This window comes from Pyrgilauda ruficollis, unplaced genomic scaffold, assembly GCF_017590135.1.
Source record: "Pyrgilauda ruficollis isolate IOZ18807 unplaced genomic scaffold, ASM1759013v1 scaffold23, whole genome shotgun sequence".
Taxonomy (NCBI): domain Eukaryota; kingdom Metazoa; phylum Chordata; class Aves; order Passeriformes; family Passeridae; genus Pyrgilauda; species Pyrgilauda ruficollis.
Genome location: NW_024522539.1, coordinates 16,265,226 through 16,285,841, shown reverse-complemented (window position 1 = coordinate 16,285,841; position 20,616 = coordinate 16,265,226). Strand labels below are relative to the sequence as shown.

Below are 20,616 nucleotides of genomic sequence, written 5' to 3'. Positions count from 1 at the left end.
GGTTGAGCTCAGTGTTGGCAGGACTGTGAAACCTCAAAAGACCCAACCACTTGCAAATGAAGCCTCATGTTTATTCCAGGTGTGGCCAAGTTAATCCTGGCAGAGATGGAAAGCCCCAAGTCCATGCTGAATTTCACAGGGATGAGACATAACCCAGGGGAACTTTCTGTAGCTGGAAGAAGTGGTCAAAATACGTGCTCACCACATTCCTATGCTGGGAAGAACCCCGTTGGCATGGCTGGGGATTCACTGGCCATCCTGACTCCTGTCCTCTGGGGATCCCCACTGGCATGGCTGGAAGACCAGTGGCCATTGCAAGATTACTCTTGCTGGGAAATGTAAATTTGCTCTCTGTAGTCCTAGGGGGCTCTTTAGCATCCCGAGGGCTGGAATTATTCCCACAGCTCAGCTGGCTGGGCTCCTTGTCTGATCTGCTCCTTCAGCAGCTCTTGCTGGGGGTGATAGGGCTGGTGGAGATAAGCAGTGGGGCTGTGCCTGAAATCCCCCACCGCCGACTCCATGTATGTCATCACTGCAGGGGAAACTCTCTCCAACTTAGCCCATTTTCCAGTGGGCTGGAGTTAATGCTCTGTGCCAGGAGAAAGGCCAGCACTATGCCACAAGTATTGCAAGTCCCCAGGTGACCAAGACCCAATTACAGGAGGCAAGAAAGTGTTTTAAGGCTTCAGTCAGCTTTATTTGAGCTCAACCACAGCCTGCAAAAGTAGCAGTGATGCAAAGTCAGGCATTACTTAAACAAGTACAGCTGATTCCTGATCAAAGGATGGAAGAAGCTGGAAGAAGCTAATGAAAACACAACTAAGGCCTTATGCAAACCCAGGGAAGGCTCAGAGATTTAACAAGCAGGCACTGAAGAGTATGTGAGAAGAGTTGTTTCAAGAAGAGGGATAGCAGGGAGCTTGCTGGCTCCTCACCCCATCTGTTCACCACATAGGTCTTGGAACAAAGTGCTGTGAATTCAGGTTGTGCAGGCACCAAGCTGCTCCCCAAAGCTGGTCAGAGACACTCCCTGAGTCCCCCAGCAGAGCAGAAGCTCTGCCCTGTGTGATGAAGGAACCAGAGCTGGGTTTAACTCCAACACCACGCCAAGTGGGTTTTCTGGATTGGGGCACACCAGCATGGCCCTGGGCATGGGGCTGCAGGGATGTGTGGATGGTAGCAGGGCTCAGGGGCTCACACTGGGGCCGTGTAGGGCAGTGCTGGGATGGCAAGGCTTTACTAGCACACAGGTCTCTGCTGTGTAGGTCTCAGTATCCCTGCACTCGGCTGTGGATGGCTTTCACCTGGGGAGGGAGCTGGGTGGGAGCCTGGGAGCCTGGCTGCTGGAAGTGTTGCTGCTAGGTGCTGGAGTGAGAAAATGCAGCTGCACCCACAGTTGGAACAGTGTGGGGTAGGGTCAGAAATTCTCATAGTGATGTGCAAAGTAGGTCTGGTCCTTCTTGTTCATCTGCCGGCAAGCCTGCTCCACGCTCTTTGTCATCCCGGGCGGACCACAGCTGAACACTCCAATCTTTTGCACCTGGGGAAGGAGGGAGCCAAAGGGGTTAGACTGCAGCACAGTTCTCCCCACAGTGCAGCCCCCCTTGCTCTCTGACAGCTTTAGGCATGGATGCTGGCCGAGCAGTCTGTCTCAGCCTCCAGAGGCTTTTGGGGAGGTTGTCACATTCCCATGGAGCTGCCAGGGCCATGGAGGAAGGATGGGAGCCCCCCCGCTCAGGTCAGTGGTTGCAGCTGGGGTCCTGCAATAGCAGGGGGTGTTTGGCTGGTGTGGGGCATTGCTGACTCCTGCAGCTCAGCCTGACTCCAGAGGGAAAACAGGATTCATTCTCCTTCTGCTCTGTTCTTGGTGCAGGTGCCACTGAGGTCTCCGGGCCCTTGGGCACAGGCTGGGACCAGTCCTCCACAATGGCCAGTGGGTGCACTCCTGCTGTCCCCAGCCAGACACTGACCTCAGGGTGCACCTCCTGCAGCGAGCTGAAAAAGGGTACGAAGGGAGGGCGCCCAAAGTGGGTGATGGAGCGCAGCCCCGTGAACAGGCTCTTGTTCAGCACCTTCTGGAAGTGCCGCTCACAGATGTACTGAAAGAGACATTGGTGCACGTCAGATGGCCCAGCACAGCCCAGCATGGCCCTGCAGAGCCTGGCATGGCATGGCTGGCATCCTCCCCCTCGGATGTCCAGGCTCACCAGCATTGTGGTGCGCAGATCGAACTTCTCAGCCAGCTGTGTGATGTAGATGTGCACAGAGACCAAGCCGTTCTTGTCGGATTCTTCCACCTCCCGGATGATGTCTGTCAGCCACTCAAACTGCCGCTGCGTGCGCGTCACCCAGATGAAGTAGATCTGTGGCACATCGGAATGAGGCCCAGAGTGGGGCCAGCATCCTTATGAATGTCTATGGACTCCACAGAGGATTTTACCCCCAAAGACACCACCAGCAGCAGGAGAGGCATTTCGGAATCACAGAATCAATTAGGTGGGAATAGACCTCTGAGTTCATTGAGTCCAACCTCTCAGGGGGGCTTGTCTTTCAGACACTCTTACCTTCTTACACAGCAGCTTGGAGTTTATGGATGACTTGAACACCAGGTCCTTGAGAATGGATGCGAAGGGAGTCACCCCGATGCCTCCTCCCACCAACACCGACACCTCAAACTTGTTCCACTCCTGGTGGCCCTCCCCAAAGGGCCCGTCCAGGTAGAGCTGGAAGGGAGTTAGCTGTTAGCACAAGTCTCTGCTTGCCCAGGTCTTGGAAGCCCCCAGGGCTGGAGAAGTGCCTCAGACTTGGCACAACCCTTTGCCAAGGTGCTCTTAGGCTCAGATGTGCCCATGTGTGACATCCTGTGCAGGGCTCACCTTGGGCAGTGTGCCGAGGAGGGCCAGGTTCTTGGGAGAGTAGAGCTCCCGCAGACGGGTGGTCCAGGGCCCCACGGCGCGGATGTGCAGGCTCAGCGTGTCGTCGTGCGGGGCCGAGGTCAGCGTGAAGGGGTGGTACTCCGTGGTGCCCAGGCCCACGCAGGCGATGCGCACCCACTGCCCAGACTTGTAGTCAAAGTCCTGTGGCCGCTGGAACTGCAGGTGGGTCACACCTGGGGGGAGATGGGAGGGGGCTCCGTTAAGCTGGAGATGTTGAGGAGTTGATGTTCCTGCATCGCTGCAGCCCCTGATGCTCTTGCGGGGAGCCTGGGCTGGGCTGGTGCTGTGTGGCCAGGGATGTTGTGGTACCTGAGGGCAGGAGCTCGGCTTTCACCACACTGATCTCCACCTTCTTCCTGCTCAGGCTGTACAGCTTGTCCGCGCTGTAGATGAGAGCTGGGATGATGAGGTAGATGTAGAAACGGGGCTGCTGGATCAGTGCGTAGCTGCCATGGATGATGACCTGGGCAGGGAGCAGAACCCTTTAGCAAGGCGAGTCATCACCCCAGGGATGATTTGGGGGCAGCTCATCAGCAATGGGGAGCCAGGACTGGGGCTACCATTCCCTTTGGGACTACCCCAAGCCATTCCATCTCATCAGCTGCACTGGCTTCACCTAGAGGCTTGCAGTGCACCAGCACCATCCCTCCCTTCCAGCCCAAATCCTTTACCAGGATGTAGAGCAGCATGTAGAGGTGGTGAGTGATCCAAAAGCCCTGAAAGCTGACGCGCCGGAAGTGGCGTGTGGCAAACACGTACATCACAGCAAGGACCACGAGCAGCAGCACTCCTGTCATGCCTGTGAGAGGAAGAGTTGAGAGGCCCTGTGGGGGAGAACAGGGCAGCCCCACAGGGGATCTGACTGGACTGGGCAGAGGGATGCCCATCCTGGACACAGGTGTGCAGGTCTGTCTGCTAGGTGTTCTCACCTGGAATAGTCTGGAAGAACCACCAGTAATACTTCTGTGGGAGCTGTGACCTGGAGAAGGACAAGAGATTGCACCATGCAGTGACCAGAATGAACTAATGGTTTCCATTTTCATTTCTGTCCATGCCCAGGACACACTTGTCTAGATTCTGCTTCAAATTCCACCTACCCATCATTTGTAAAGACACTGGAGAAGAGGCAGGACAGCACACTGAGAGGTGTGACTGAGAAGATGTAGACATTCACTACGTGACCTGCAGTGTGGAGCACTGTAAGAGACAAAAACACGGAGAAAGAAGAATCACTTGATGTCGATGGAGATGTGTCAGACTCTGCTGATATCCCCAGGGACCCAGGACTTTCTGTAGTGGAGGGCATCTATGTCTCTGCAAGGTCCTTAAGCTTCTGCCTGGTCCTGCCGTGGTGTGATGGGCTGGTCCTCTGCTGGTGGCTGGCAATCCCCCAGCAGCCTGCCTACCTGAGAAAATCAGGGCTGCCATGGCAATCCAGCGGTGGAAGTCGACGGCGGCATCGAAGGGGATGTAGTGATTGAGGAAGGTCTCCCGCAGGACGGTGATGAGGTTGCGGCACATGGTAAGCAGGATGTAGGAGTACATGAAGGAGATGGAGGCAGCTGATCCCCGGGAGATGATGATCCCCACGAAGGTGGTCTGTGCAATTCCAGTGCTGGGGGATGCAAAGGCGTAGTCTGGGGAGGGAGAGCAGAGGGGGTGAGTGCTGAGGGCCGTCACCCTTCCTGCAGCAAGGAGACAGCCACCTGTGTGGCTCCACCAAAAACGGGACACCAGGGATGGGTTTGCATGGGGAAAGGGGCACAATGACCCAGAACTGCTGGATGACAGGGTGTCCTTGGAGATCCAGGGAGGAGAATGTCCACCTGGAAATCTGCACCTTGGACTGTGGCCTCAGATGGCTAATCCAATATAAGAGGAGTCCATAAAATGGAACGAGTCCAGTGGAGACCAACAGGATGGGTGGGAGCTGGAGGACATCACAGAGCTATGTCTGTGTAAGGGAAAGGCTGAGGGAAATGGGCTTGTTCAGGCTGGAGGAGATGGGTCAGGGAAGCTGGCTGTCTGCAGCCATCTCATGGGTGCACAGAGGAGGTCTTTCTCAGGGATGCAAAGTGGAAGGAGGTGAGGCAAGAGCATGAGTTTCACTGTAGAAAACTCAGGTTTGAATTCTTGAAATTCTCCATAGGGAGGATGGTCAAAAACCACCGCAGGCCAAGCAAGGCGGTGGAATCACCGGCCTTGGAACTCTTCACACCTTCTCTAGACAAGGCCTTCAGCAGCCTCATTCATCTTTGGAAAAGGGTTTTCTCTGAGCAGGGCATTACACCAGATCCTTCCAGAGATCCATTCCAACCACTGGGGACTCACTCCAGGGGAGGACTGACACTGTTGCCCAAAGTTTTGCCGGGCAAGTCGCCATCGTGCCCCAGGCAGCCACCACGGCCCGCAGCAGGGCAGGGTGGGCACTCACAGTAGGCTCTCTCGGCAAAGACGCCGGCGGTGACAGCGGAGAAGAGGATGACACAGACGATGTGGCGCCGGTAATTCTCAACGAAACGTTTGAACTCCTGGATCTTCTGCTGGACTCTGTTTCTCTCGTACTTCTTCCGTTGTGCTTCCGTGTACAGGCGCAGCTGGTACTGGTTCACCCTGGCAAATACAGGAGTGCTGGTGTCACTGTGAGGTTTTCCTGGCAAGGAATGGCTCAGCGCCCAGGTTTGGGTTTCCTTTTAAAGCACTCTTGCACATCAGTGACAGGGGTGACCTACGGGACACACCATCTGAGGGTGATCTCAGGTCAGCCTGCTCCACAATGCCTTCAAAAGCTGGTGGCAAACGTGGAGGCAGTGACTCACAAATGAAACTGTAGATGAGAACTGTAAATTTCATAGTAATATTCAACCATAAAAACTATCTGCAAAAGGGGAACTTCCTTAATTGGTGCAATTAAGGCAAACCAAGATATTCTGGCCATCAGTAGCAGCAGCTGAACTGCTTCCTTGAACAAATACTTGCTGCTGCCACAGCAGGAAGGACCAAATTGTCTCCTGCAGCTCTTGTAGGCAGTCTAGATGAACCACAGAGGAGCACAGGCAGGAACTGTCAGACAAGACCCTTCTCTAAAAGCCACTATGCCAACCTCTGGAGTTGGCCACTTCATCTGTTTGGTGTTTTTGGTTTTTTTTTTGTAGAGGCACATGACCCAGACCCAGCCATGGCACTGTCCTGCCAAGATGGAATTCTTTCTGTAGCTCCTTGGCCAACAAGTGCCTCCTTGGAGCAGTGACATTTGCCTGGAAGGCTACCCAGTCTGACATGGAGGTGTGAGAAACAGCAAACAGGATAAGCCTGAGCCCCAGAGGCACAGGTGGTGAGGGGACTCACTTTCTTCCTGGTCTCTTCCTCAGTTCTTGGCCTTTTCGCTCCATGTAGTGACTCACAGTGTCCAGATTTGGGTCTTTCTTCTCCTCTGAGATGGTTCTGTGAAAATAGAGCTATGTCTAACCCACAGTTCTCTTTACTGGAAGTGCTTGCTGAAATTTTCCCCTTTTCTCCACTTCCCATCTCAGGCTCAGCTGGGAACATGTCCAGCTCTTTTCTGCAAGCCTGCCTTGCATTAATTCCAATTGCACATGGTCTGGATTCACTCCAAGATAACCCCTCCATCTGAAGAGCAATGCAGGACACCCCTCCACACAGAGGATGCAACAGGGCTCTGCAGGAGGCAATTCCTCCCTTCTGGCTGTGCCTGGGGAGGAGGATAGCAGCCCCACTGCAGCATGCACCTCCCACCCCTTCCCCAGCACTGGGAGCTCCAGCACCTGGTGGGAGCATTTGTTGGAAAACTTGGGGTGGAGGATAGATGTGAGCCAGGGCAGCAAGAGAAGGAATAGCAAGAGTGACACTAAGGAAGGGAGCTTACCCTTTTGGCTCGCTCTTTTTTATGAAGGAGACACAGTTGTGCAGATTTTGCTTGGAGACCTCAGGGATACCTTTGAGGAGACAAAAGGACAAACAGCCGTTCAGGAAATGCAAGACAAAGTTTAGGACTCTCCTGTGGGCAGGGAAAAACTCTGAAGTGATCCAAACATGTCACACATGGAGCAACAGCTGATGCCCCATTACTGCAGCTGAGGTGGGGAGACTGATGGGCCAGAGCTGGAGCTCAGGACATCTTTTTGATTGTCTTGGATGGCACGAGTTTCTGGCAGGGGGTTCTGAAACTTTGGCACGCAGCCAAAGGTATTGTGACTTTGATTTTGATTTATGGAGTAAATTACTAACTTTGTATGAAGAATTACAAGTCATAAAAGTTTAAGTAGCATAATAGCAGTTGTCACAGGGTGAAAAGTAGAATTTTGGGATTTTTAGAACGGGGGTTTGGAGTCTTAAGATGGAGAAATTTGGGTGTTCTTTGTTTTGTTTTTTTTTTTAACTTCTATTTTTTTTGGTGGTGATGGTGGCGATTTTAGATTGGTTTAGAGTAGAAGTAGACAGTCTAACATAGGTGATAGGTATTGGAAAATAACTGTAAATAAAGTACACGTAGTTTTTAGTATAAAAAGACAACACCAGCCCAGGGGCGGGGAGAGTGCCCTTGACAGACCTGCAGAGCAGACCTCTGCAGGTCTGAGAGAAAATATTTTAGATAATAGATAATAAACAACCTTGTGAACCAGAATTAATTCCAATTGCACATGGTCTGGATTCACTCCAAGATAACCCCTCCATCTGAAGAGCAATGCAGGACACCCCTCCACACAGAGGATGCAACAGGGCTCTGCAGGAGGCAATTCCTCCCTTCTGGCTGTGCCTGGGGAGGAGGACAGCAGCCCCACTGCAGCATGCACCTCCCACCCCTTCCCCAGCACTGGGAGCTCCAGCACCTGGTGGGAGCATTTGTTGGAAAACTTGGGGTGGAGGATAGATGTGAGCCAGGGCAGCAAGAGAAGGAATAGCAAGAGTGACACTAAGGAAGGGAGCTTACCCTTTTGGCTCGCTCTTTTTTATGAAGGAGACACAGTTGTGCAGATTTTGCTTGGAGACCTCAGGGATACCTTTGAGGAGACAAAAGGACAAACAGCCGTTCAGGAAATGCAAGACAAAGTTTAGGACTCTCCTGTGGGCAGGGAAAAACTCTGAAGTGACCCAAACATGTCACACATGGAGCAACAGCTGATGCCCCATTACTGCAGCTGAGGTGGGGAGACTGATGGGCCAGAGCTGGAGCTCAGGACATCTTTTTGATTGTCTTGGATGGCACGAGTTTCTGGCAGGGGGTTCTGAAACTTTGGCACGCAGCCAAAGGTATTGTGACTTTGATTTTGATTTATGGAGTAAATTACTAACTTTGTATGAAGAATTACAAGTCATAAAAGTTTAAGTAGCATAATAGTAGTTGTCACAGGGTGAAAAGTAGAATTTTGGGATTTTTAGAACGGGGGTTTGGAGTCTTAAGATGGAGAAATTTGGGTGTTCTTTGTTTTGTTTTTTTTTTTAACTTCTATTTTTTTTGGTGGTGATGGTGGCGATTTTAGATTGGTTTAGAGTAGAAGTAGACAGTCTAACATAGGTGATAGGTATTGGAAAATAACTGTAAATAAAGTACACGTAGTTTTTAGTATAAAAAGACAACACCAGCCCAGGGGCGGGGAGAGTGCCCTTGACAGACCTGCAGAGCAGACCTCTGCAGGTCTGAGAGAAAATATTTTAGATAATAGATAATAAACAACCTTGTGAACCAGAGCCGAAGAATCCCGGCTCTTTCTTCGAACATCAAGCTGGGAAAAAGGGACTCTCAAAGTCATCCCGACAGCAAAGAACCCAAGAGGCCAGGATTTGAGAGTTCCATACTGGGTGGTGCCCTTTGCCTCCAGCCTTGCAGGACCTGGGCTGTCCCAGGGCTCGTGCCACTGACCTCTGACGCAGAGCTGGGTGAGCCGAAGCTCGCTGTCGTGGTCCCGCAGCATGTAATGGAAATTCTCCCATGTCAGCTCATTCCTGTCCTGAAACCCCGAGGCCCGGAACATGGACTCGGTCACCTGCTCTGCCTGTTCTCTGGACAGGCAGTTGTTGGAGATCTCAATGAAGGACCTGGAGGCGAGATGGGAACCCCAGCTGAGTCCCTCAAATAACACAGAGCAGAGTCCCAGACCACTTTCACGGGAGAAATGGGCTCTTGGTTGCAAGTGTGGAATCCATGGTGCACAGAAGCACAGAAACTGGGACTTGCTTGTGAAGACATGTCTACAAACATTGTGAAAACATTAGGAGAGAGGAGGGAGAGTACCTGAGCATCCTCAGAAACTCCTCCTTGGAGAGGAATCCATTCTCATCAATGTCATACATCCTGAACATCACCTTGGACTTCTCCTCTGGGGACCCTGGTGGGGAGAGGAAGAGGCAAAGTAAGAAGAAGATCCTATTTTCATCAACAAAGATTATTTCATGTGTTGGTTTTGAGTGTCTGGACCCTGCAGCAGTGAAGCCTCACCCTTCCACTTGACTTTCTCAAATACAAGGTGAAATATTGGGTAGACACACATTCTTTCTTGTGCATTATTTTTCAAAGTCAAAGTGTGCTTTTGCAGAGCAATGATTTTTCTGGGGGTTGTTTTGATTGAATCTGGCATTCAACGCCTCCTCCTGTGAATCCACTGTTCAGTGGTCATTTAGGGAGAATCAGATGTGAGACACAGCTGCTACGACCTCCCAGGTACAGGATGCACAGTCCCTTCAGGAGAAAGGGCTGACATGTCTGTGGTGGTGGAAGACAGCTCCCCTCATGAACCATCTTCCAGAAAACACAATTACGTTGTCATGCCCCATAACCCAAGCTGAAGCTGTCCTGAGTGAAGGAAATTTTAACCTGTAGCAGTGTCTACAGGTTGACCTGCTGTGTGAATCATGTCCTCTACTCTGACAGAGCCTAGAAACAGGTCCGAGGGAGCAGACAGAGGCATTAACCAGCTCCAGCTCCCACCTTTCATGAAGACCACCAAGATGTCCAGGAACTCCCGAAAGGAGATGTAGCCATTGCCATCCTTGTCAGCCAGGGAGAACATGGACTCCACGAACATGGAGTGCTCTTGGAGCCCCAGGGCTTCAGCAAACTCAGCCCTGCTCAGCTCACAGGTGAGAGACTCCTTTGCCTTCTGTGAAGATTCAAAGCTGAGCTCCCCGGCATCAGATCTGTTGATTTCCAGCACCTGCAGGTTGTGTCCCACCAAAAGAAATGCTGTGAGTGATGGCAGAGCTGTGAAACACCAGAAGGCTGGTGTTTCCTTTCTGACCTATTGCACAAAGACTGGTGGCTGCCTGGCACAAAACTCTTGGCAGATATCATGGAGAAAGTCCTGTGTCTCTCCCCTACACAATGTGACTTCTCACACTCCACGTGACTGACCGCTCTGGAGACCTGTTACATCACCCAATAGTCTCTTTGCCACTATAGACACTTGTATCACTGCAGGAGATCTCCCTTTGTCTTCTACAAAGGAAAATGTATTTCCTGGAAGTATCGGCAGCTTCCTTGTGTGTGGCTTACCAGCTCTTCCAGAAAGCACCAGCCCCAGTGTCCATTGTTTAATCAATACAGAAATACCTTCCCACACACATCAGGGCTTGCTACACCTCTACACACCTGAGCAAACAGGTGCCTGAAGAAAGTCTCTAGAATTTGTTTTCTCTGCTCCTGGGTGACTGCCCGCTTCATTAGGCTCTGCTCCTTCATCTCAGACAGATGCAGGTCAAATCTGCTCTCCTTCAAGTAGTCTCCTAGCTTCCCAACAAAGGTGCTCCTCTCGGCCTCCTCATTGAAGAGCAGCACCTGCAAAGGACCCACAGACTGGCTGTGATCACCAGAGGCTCAGCTCCATGGTATTTATTGGATCTGGTGGTTCTCAGGAGGCCACAAGCTCCCTTCAAGGCCTTACAATGCTCCCAGTGCCCCCAGATGAGTGGTGCAGAGGACTGTGGAGGGTGCAGGGGAAGGTGCCATAACCCAGGCACCATGGTACTTACCAGGTCGTACTCCTTGGGGCTCTTCAGGAGCAGAGCTTTGTTCCCTCTGTTGTTGGAGAGGATCACCTCCACTCTTTGCTGGGCTTTCAGGTTGATGCTCCGGAGCACAGACCCTCTGCTATCCAGCACTTTGAGCACTTTGTCAGCTTGGAACTGAATGTAGACAGGACAGTTGTCTGTCTTGGGCCCATGCCACTCCATGGCTGGTGGGAGAGAACACAAGACTCAGCTGGTCTGGAAAGGTTCCTACTCATGTCAGAACCTCCTTCACTGAGAGGCAGTTTGGGAGTGATTTCATGACCAGGAAGGTCTCTTCTTAAAGGAATAATGATGATCTCCTCACTGCAGAGCTCAAGCACATGAACACAGGAGGAGTACCACCATGGAGCAGGGAGGCAGCATTTTTCCAGTGTGCAGAGTGAGGAGCTACTGTCCCTGTCCTGGAGCTGCTGGTACAATTGCTCTACACAGGTTTCCCTCAGGCAAGGTGTGGTCTGGGAGGATTGGAATTGGAGGGGCACAGGATGACTCAGGTTGGAAGGGACTCAGGTTGGAAGGGACTCAGGTTGGAAGGGTGTCTTGCCCAACCTTGACCAGCCACAGGTCAGTCTGCTCAACACTGTGTCTGGTCATCTCTTGAATAGGATGAGCTACCAAGCTCTCTGGGCTCCCTGTTCCACTGCTTGACTGTGCTTCTGGGCAAACAGTTCCTCCCTACATCCCATCTGGGTATAAGCGCCAGGCCCAGCCGTGCCTCAGCGTGTGCCCTGGCTGCAGCAGCAGCAGCAGGTGCCACCGCAGGGCTGGCAGTGTCACCTCACCGTGTATGGCCTCGCCGGACACCTCCCTGCGCACGCTGGTGCCCTGCTTCCTCTGCAGCTTCTTGAAGTCTCTCTTGCGGAAAACAGCAACAACCCAGGCAACAAACAGAGTCACTGGGGACACAAGGGAGAAGGGGGCATGAGAGATCACAAGCTCCTTTCCCCTTTCGGCTCCCTCCTGGTGCCAAGGACCCTGCCAGCTCAAGCACCTCAGCAGAGACCAGGACTCAGCAGCTCCAGCTGGGAAGTGCTTTGTCCCTGGGCACTCAGCCCCTTTCTCTGGTGGACAGGTGGAAGAGGAGGAGGGTGACAGGAAGAGGAAACAGAATGACAAACCCAGGGGCAGACAGCAGAGGACGACGATGATGATCCCGAAGCCTGCGCCGCTGCCTGCAAAGTAGTCCAGCACCACCATGGGCGTGCAGCTGGCCAGGTGTTGAGCTGTCAGCTGCTGGGGCTGGGGGCATGGGTCCCCTGCAAGGGGGAAACAGGCTGTGAGTGTCATTGACCTTGTACCCAGCTCACCTGCATCACCCCCAGGAGCCTCTGCATTAAAATGTTGATGGGGGTCATGGCTGAGTGACCCAGAAGTGCAGAATTGGGGTGCTTGATTTAAACTCCAGATCCTGGGGACAGCCTTTGGGTTTGGGTTCAACTTTTGCCTGCCACAGCAAACCAAGCACAGAACTAGACTCAAGTGCTCTGGAGGTTCAGCACCATCACCTCTCCTGCTGAGATGGGCTGACCAAGAGGCACCCTGGGCCACAGCAATCCAGGGCTCAGAGCCTACACTCATCTGGATGCTGCAGATCCAGGAAGTCCTCCTGGTGTGATTACAAGGAAGGCACACCAAGGGAACAAAAGCACCTTGCAACGTCTGGAACATTGCCCAAATGTAATGCTTACAGTAAATGGGAAGATGTGGCAAGATTCCAAGAGGAAAAGGCATTTTGCCAAAAGTAATATGCATTTTCCCCTTGGGATCATGCCTGCCTGCACTATAGTCTTCTTTCAACATCTGCATCATGCATCAATGTCTCGCTCACAAGCAACCCTTGTATTTTGTGCCCATTTTGTTGGTTTAGGGTCATAGCAGGTGTGAGGCTAAGAAACTCCAAACCTGATGTGTTCCCTGTGCCATTTACTCACCAGCTGTGTCACTGGGATGGCTCTGTTTTCCTTGTTGCCTTGCAGGAGCCATTCCCTCCCTGTGCCCTCCCATTGCAGGGTGCACTCACCCTCTCTCCAAATGAACACGTGGGGCTGGAGGTCTGTGGATTTGGCATAGGTGACGGAAGTCAGGACGCTGTGAAAGGTGGTGTTACGGATCTCCCTGATTTCCTCCTCTGTGAACAGCCTGAGGAAAACGACATGGAGACAAGTGGTTGCCCCAGGTGCCACTGACCAGCAGCAGGAGGGAACTGAGGAAGCTGGAGGGTGCTTTTTCCTCCAGCTCCAGTTTTCGTGTGTTACTGGGGTTTGCAGTGCAGCTCACAGACAGGGACAAATCCATTACCCATTCTTGGTGTTTTCAAACCAAAACCTGTCTCCATCACGGAGGCGCAGAAACTGTTCCAGGATGATGGTAGAGAAGAGGGAGCCCTCAGCCTCCAGCATGCCTCCAGGGAGCAGCTCCAGCCCAGCCACGTTGTTGCCATACAGGGCAGCGACCTTCTGCAGGACCTGGTGAGAAACCCCCACCACACATCTGTGAGCACAGGGAATTCTGCCAGGGCATCACAAAGTGTTGGCAAGCCTTAGGAGGTGTAAGGAATGTGCATTTCCCAGGCACTACACACATCTGTGGGCTGGGAGGATGCTGAGCCTCACACAGCCTCGAGCTCATGGCTTGAACTTGAGCAACTGAGCATCACTGCCAGGGCATCTCAGCTCTAGGAGGAGCAGAGTGCCTGGTGGCACGGGAGTGTAGCACTGGGGCAGGATGGTTTATTCATGCCATGAAATTGCACAGTTACACCCCTGCAGGCATGAAAATCAGCCAGGGCAGGACATGCACTGATCTCCCTCTTCCTGCAGAATTCAGTTCCTGCCTGGAAGGTCCCATCAGCCTTTGGCCCGCATACATTCCTTGCCCAGACCAGTTCCCTGTTACCTGTGGCTCGAGGTGTGGGGCAAGGTTTGACCAGTTTTGGAGCGGTTTCAGCCCAAAATGCTGCCGGACTTGGTTATAGGTCGGCAGGCCAAAGTCTCGCCCTCGCTGAATCCAGCTGGCCACGCGGTCAGTGCGGGAGTACTTCAGGGGCCCATACCAATAATCTGTGGGTGGACATGCTCCATGTGTCCTGTGGCTCTCTGTACCTCCACTAGAGAGGCTGAAGTGTGTGGCTGGGTGCTGATGAAGGAGGCAGTGGGACCTGCCTCCCCACCTTGCCCCCAGCACAGCCTCAGGAGCGGGGGTCCCCCACCAAGGCACAGCTGCAGTACAGACCTTGGAGATCTTCCACCACAACGTTGTCCTCCCGCTCTGCTATCTGTGAGCTCATCCCCAGTAGGAGGTTGTCCACCTCTTCTGCCTGCTGCAGCCCGGGGCTCTGACAGGCATGGGAAGAGCAAGTGATTCCTCTTGCACAAGGGAGGACAGAAAGTAGCCCCACAACCCTGAACTGGTGCCCCCAGGGGTGCAGGCTCATGGTGTAGGGGAATTGGGGACCTCTTCCACGCTCATTTTCTCCACATCAGATCAGCCTCAAGGTCTGAGCCTGACACAGCTGAAGGCTGGGGATGCTGGATGGGGACGATCTCTCACCCCTTGTCTGGCTGTCATGCTCTGCACCTAATTTCCCTTACAGACCCCTGTGGAGTGCCCCATAACACAGAGCAAGGGATGAAGCCCCCTGGCCAGCCTGCCACATCCTCAGGAGCCCCGGTACCTCTCTGCTCCAGTAGTTGTTGCAGAGCCGCACTGCTGGGAACGAGGCACCGGAGACAGACACATTCTGGAACCGGCACCTGCTGTCTCTGGAACAACAGAGAAGGATTGAGCCCACAGCCCTGAGCCATGGCTGCCCGGAGCTGCCAGGGCTTGGCTGTCTCAGCCGAGGGCAGGACATGGGGTAGGGACAGAGACCATCCCAACAAAGACCATTCCCAGTCACCAACCCAGCTTGGGCATCCCTCCCCTCACACAGGCACTGCAGTCCCATAGTCCTGCCAGGCTGCTCCTACCTCTTGTAAACTCCTGGAGGCACCATGGTGGCCAGGAACTGCCCCGCAGCTGCCACAAATTCAGGAGAGAGGCTGGGGTCCAGGTGCTGCTGGTAACCTGTGGGGCAGTGGCCAGGCTGGAGGGAAAAGGTGCCAAGCTCCCTCTCCCTCCCCACCCACCAGCTCCCCTAGTCCCCCTCCCCTGCTTCCTACACTCCATTGCCTGCCTCCCCCTCACCTTGGTACTCCGGGACCCGTGTGCCCAGCAGGGTCGGCAGCCACTCATACAGAACAATGCTCTAGGGAACAGGGAAGCTGGGTCAGGGCCAGAACCATGCAAGATCTTGGGGGTCCCAGCAGAGCTGGGGGGGTCCCGCCCCTCACCTGGAAAGTGGCGATGACCCTCTTGCGAGCGTGCTGGAAGAGATCCTCATCGGACCAGGCAGGATGCTTCTGGGCCAGGGCTGTGGCCAGATGGTTGTGGTAGCGAAACCAGGCGATGCTCTCAGCCTGCAGGAAGGGGTTCTCATTCCCCCAGGCACTCCCCAGGTCTGCAAGAGCCACCATGACCGTCAGTGGGGGATGTCACCACTGGGTTTAGCTTTGCCCATGGCTGGAGGAGCGCACCCAGCCCTGTGGATCAGCCCAGTGTCCCCTTGTCACCCTTCCTTCCTCCCCAGGCAGACCAGCAACCTGGGCAAGTGAGAAGCAGCACCGAGCCCCCAGCACGGACCTGCTGGGCAGGTGAGGAATTCCAAGCAAGCTGAGTGGGTTTGTATGAGCAGCAGAGTGCAGCTGGGATCAGAGCTGGTTTCTGACATTGCCACCTGGGCATGTGGCCCCTGGAGTTTCTGCTGTGTCTTTGCTGGGGCTCAAATCTTCCACCCCTTTGGGAAACTGCCTGCTCTCCCACAGCCCTCCTGATCCATACATCCTGCCTCCCTGCGTCTTCTGCCCTTTCCCCCTTCCTGGGCTCCACTCTGGGCTCAGCTCCAGGGACCCCCTGCTCCCAATCAGGGATGAAAAACTATTGGAATGCCACCCTTACCATAGATCCCTCGGGGACCGCCCTGTCCCGTGGACGGATCCAGCGCCTTCCACATGGGAACCCTCCCGTCTGTCTGCCTCGGGAGGCTCCTGTTGGGCCCTGATGCCAGCTGTCCCCCCAGGAAGCTCCTCAGGGCATCGCTCCAGGAGTGAGAGGGGCCGTAGATGGAGCTGCCATCCAGCCAGCCTGTCACCTCGTTGGTCTAGGGCAGGCACAGGGAAGAGACATTAGCAGGGGCCAGGGTTTTGATAGAAAGGTGTAGAAAAGAGGTCTGGAAAGCCTCAGTCTGCCTCTTTTGCTCTTGCAAAACAGTCTGTTTTAACCCTATTTTATTTAACAAGGGCTCTCAGGAAGCAAATAAATACACAGATAATCTCTGTGCAAACTTCAGGAGTTAGTGCCAAGTAGAGGAAAAGACCAGGTACAAGCTTTTCAAAAGTACATTTGAGATTGTTTTTTCCCCAGTTATCTTGACTATGCCCAGAAGCAGACATCTGTGAGTCCTGTGTAGGCTGGAAGGGGACTAAACCCATCTCTGGGGAAACTGGGAACACCAGAGCTGTCCCCTCTGATCTCACAGCAGGAAGTCCCACTGTCCTGGCAGCATGTTGAGTATCTCCCCTGCCAAATGTTTGCATGGAAACATGCTTTTTATTCTGATAACATGCTGGAGTTTCCAATTTCTTAGGCTTTTAAATGTTGACAAAAGCATCACTTGCTAAACTGGTCTCTTCAGGGTTTGTCACATGAAAGGTTCAGGGGGATATTCCACTTTGGTGATTTTGGCTGGGACAATCTCAAGCATGAAAGAAATCTGGGGAACACAAGCAGAACAGCAAAATCCAGAGAAACTGGGGGAAAAGCTGGATTTATTTTCCAAAATGACTGAAAATCAGGGAAGCGCCCCAACTTTGTGTCAATGCCAGCTCAGCTTTGTGATACATTATTAAACACAGGACTTGGTGCCTAAAAGAACATGCAGTAATTAACTGACTTAATTACCTTTTCTTCATGCAGGAAATGCTTTGACCCTGGGCAATCACTAGCATTGCTCAATGTGAAACCTGCAAATTGACTTTGGGTTCATATAGTTGATCCAAACGCTTGAGAGATGTGTCTTTTTAAGGACATAGTAGCGCGCTCTCATTTTATTTTTGCCAATTATCTTGGGTGCTACTGACCTTGATGGTGGGTGAAGAAGAATTTGGAGGAAAGGCGAAGAGCAGAGGAAACCACACCTACCTGTTCCCGGGGGTTGTTGGGGCTCTGTCCTGTCTCTGCTGCCCAGCGGGCGCGCTGGAAGGGCAGGACCACATCTCCAGTGCCAGCAGGGTCAAACACGGCGTCTCCAGGGGGGATGTGGATGTTGAGGAACTCAGCAGGGCAGCCGGGTTTCTCTGTCTCCAGGATGTCCAAGAGCACGTGGAAACCTGACAGACACCAAAGCGTGGTCAGCAGCTGCCAGGAGTGCCTCCAGCACCTGGAGCAGGACACCAGGGAGGGCAGCACAGGCTGAGGGGACCACCACGTGCAGCAAGGGTGACCCAGGCCAGGTTGAACAGGGCTGGAAGAAACCTGACCTGCCGGAGCAAGATGACCATTGAGATCCCTTCCAACCCAAACATTCTGGGATTCCATGATTTCCCAGAGACAGACATCTCCAGGCCTGAAGACCTAAGACCTCACTGAGCTCCTGGGAGACTGAAAAAACTGCTCCAACTTGCAGCAGTTTAGCCCAGCACGGCTCTTATCGCATCTGTCCGGTGTTTTCGCCGTGGGGCAACTCCACTGCTAAAAGAAATGAGGAAGTTCCCAACTGACAAATATCAGCACCTGGGTCAACTGGCAAAGGTCACCAAAAACCCACACGAGCTCTCCTAGCCAGACAGTGCTGTGGTAACCTCATACCCCAGGTTTGTGGGTCTGACATCCACACGAGGGCTGGGTGAGCAGCGCTCCGATGCACAGCCTTGGGTGCTTGAGAAACCAACATTTTTTCTACCCAAAGCTCCATTTTTGCAGTTGGTGTAGGGCCCCAGGTCTTACCAAAGAAGACAGCCAGCACGGTTGTGTTCCTGCGGGAGGGCAGCCCCGAGGGTCCCCGTGCCACCGCGTTGCTCAGCTGGCGAGCGCTGGGCACGCGGGGCTCCTGCAGCGCCTGGTACACGCCGTCCGCGTAGTTGGCAGGCAGGAGACGCAGCAGCCTGGCTCCTGCAGCACCAAAAAACATGGAATTTTGCTTCACGTGGGTTCTGTGCTAGCCGGTGGGAGGCACAGCCACAGCAGGATATGTGGATGTGTGTTCAGGTCCCAGAAGAAAGCGAGAGGAGGGCACGGGTTCTCAGAGTGGCCAAGAACATGCAAGCTTTGGTGGCATCGCCCAAAACTTCCTGCAACACGGGAATCAGTACTCTTAAAGCCAGGAGGGATCCTCCTCTCTTCCAGTTGTCCTTCTCTTGCCTGTGTGCATCCCTGCTGCCTCCTGGAGGTCTGGGATGGTGCTCCAGAGGGTAACTGGAGCAATGTTGAGCTGTCATGTGTCAACTGTGTAATCCTACACAAGTGTGGTGTTTTCCAGCACCATAGGGAATGGGAGAGGGAGCAGCCAGAGAGGTAGCAAGACAAGTGTGAAGATGAGAGAGAAACACCCTGATTTTGCACATGCTGCTGGTCCCAAAACTGAAAAGCCCAGAGGCAGGAGGTCATTTCTCACTGGTTTTAAAAGGCTTGTCACCAGTGTGGTGGGCTCCATTCACTGGAGCTCCCCAGAACTGGGGGAAATCCTGAACTCCTGCTTTAGTTTGTGGCTTAGTTTCCATGTTGGTTTCCAAAAGTTAAGGTCTGATCTGTCTGCTCTAGAAGAGGAAGACCTGCTCTGTCAGGGCTGGTTTTTCCTGTCAGGCTTTGATGTTACTAAAGGCTGGTGACACACGTGTCATGTGGGAAAGCCCTTTGGACTCGAAGCTGTGGCAGTTTGTCACCAGAGCAGTGACCAACCTGCCAGAAATGAGGATTCAGAATCTTCAGTGTTTTAAATAAGATCCTGCCTGATCTGTCCTGGTCCCTGGCTCAGGGACATCTAGAGCTGAGCCCATGGACTGGCTGTTGGCACGAGGAAACAATGGCACAGGGAAATCCCAAATGCCTCTCCCAGTACTGACCAGTACATGGTATCACCTCTCTGCAGGGCAGAAAATCAAAAGGTTCAGCATGCCTGCACCATGAACTCTTCTGCCTTGTTTTGAATCCTTGTTGAACTGCACGTTGATTTTGGCTAAAGATGGTTTTTTGCAGCTCTGGGATCCCTGACCATCACAGAAATACCTGCTGAAAAGTGCTGAGTCTATTCTGAGATATCTCACAAAGGCCCAGCTTTGCTCTGGGACTGATCCAACACCAGTGTGACCTGCAGATTGTGCCAGGGCAGCAGCAGAACGTGGCAATGCCCAGACATGGGCAGTCTGGCCCCTCCCTGCTGCTCTAGCAGGGCTCTCAGGTGCGTCTGTGCCCATGGATGGGAGCTGGCACTGTCTGCTGACCTGCCTGGCTCAGGCTCAGCTCAGAAAGGTTCCTGTCTCAAAGCCACAAGGCAAGCCAGATGCCCGAGGGGCAGCTCACCTTGCCCCATCCCAGCATTCCCATGCCTGGCACTCACCCACGGAGCCCTGGCTGTGGTGCAGCAGGTTGTTGTACCAGCCATCATAGCGCTGCACCTCCCAGGAGATGCTCTGCTGGGCTCCTGGAAGAGACGAGACCCACTTGATGAGCAGCAAGAAAAAAAACATGAAACAAGCATCACCACTAAAGAATTACATTTATATTGTGATTTTTTTCTCATGTTCTTTCTGAAACTTCCCAATTATTCAGGTTTTCAGACAAGTTTTGCACACCTTTTGAGGGACAAGAGCCAAAATTAAAAACTCATGCTTGTGATCCTGATGTGCCCAGATCAATTTGTGGCCACCACCAGTCTAATCCCAAAAGACATTCCTTTTCTCCTTCTCTCCCACTGGATCAGAAACCTCTCCTTACTTCTGCCTCCTACAATGTCCACGTGAATCAAGGAAACACTTGGTGCTTTTGTATCAGCATCAGACTTATATCCTTCATGTTCATTTTTATTACTTTTAATTTTTGTTTTGCTAATACTAGCAAAGACTTCCAGCTCCAGCTAACAAGCTGTGTACTCAGCTGCTGTAGGGCAGTATCTGCCTGCACTTTGTTCCAATTTTTTCTTATCTCCTTACAAACTGCATCATAGAATGATAGAATTTCTTTTGAAAGGGACCATAAACACCACCTGGTTCCATTCACCCTGCTGTGAGCACTTCCAAAGAACAGGGTGCTCTGATATGGTGTCCTGTGGGTCAGAGGAAACTCCCCTGAGGGGCATCAACTAGCCAGGATCTCCCCTTGGGTTCCCCTCCCCAAAATCACACTTACTCCCCAAGGTCCATGTTCCCACCAGAACCACAAGCAGACTCAGCATCGTTGCTGCAGGGTCCATTGGCCACTGGGTCTTTGAAGCAGCAACCTGCAAATGGAGAGGAGAGGGAGGGAGCTGCAGGTGGACTCTTCCCAGAGGCTGGAAACATGGGAAGACCAAACCTCAGCTCCTTTTTGTGGGTTCTGCTGCTGGGTAAAAGCTCACTGCTGCCAT

The 20,616-nt window shown here is 53.0% G+C and overlaps 1 protein-coding gene across 1 annotated transcript; it reads right to left on the bottom strand.

The window, feature by feature from the left end:
* Positions 1–1,417: 1,417 nt before the first annotated feature.
* Positions 1,418–20,616, bottom strand: LOC121354438 (dual oxidase 2-like). The gene is given in 35 exon segments (XM_041469075.1): positions 1,418–1,540; positions 1,971–2,099; positions 2,208–2,363; positions 2,565–2,723; positions 2,877–3,109; positions 3,246–3,399; positions 3,608–3,735; positions 3,866–3,915; positions 4,034–4,133; positions 4,343–4,573; positions 5,371–5,549; positions 6,285–6,380; positions 7,888–7,957; positions 8,818–8,993; positions 9,190–9,283; positions 9,883–10,108; positions 10,543–10,728; positions 10,923–11,125; positions 11,744–11,857; positions 12,080–12,217; positions 12,982–13,100; positions 13,260–13,426; positions 13,857–14,020; positions 14,193–14,295; positions 14,635–14,722; positions 14,930–15,026; positions 15,147–15,207; positions 15,293–15,459; positions 15,957–16,158; positions 17,199–17,386; positions 18,003–18,167; positions 19,612–19,695; positions 20,400–20,483; positions 20,486–20,585; positions 20,587–20,616. Coding segments are annotated over 35 exon segments (4,764 nt in total).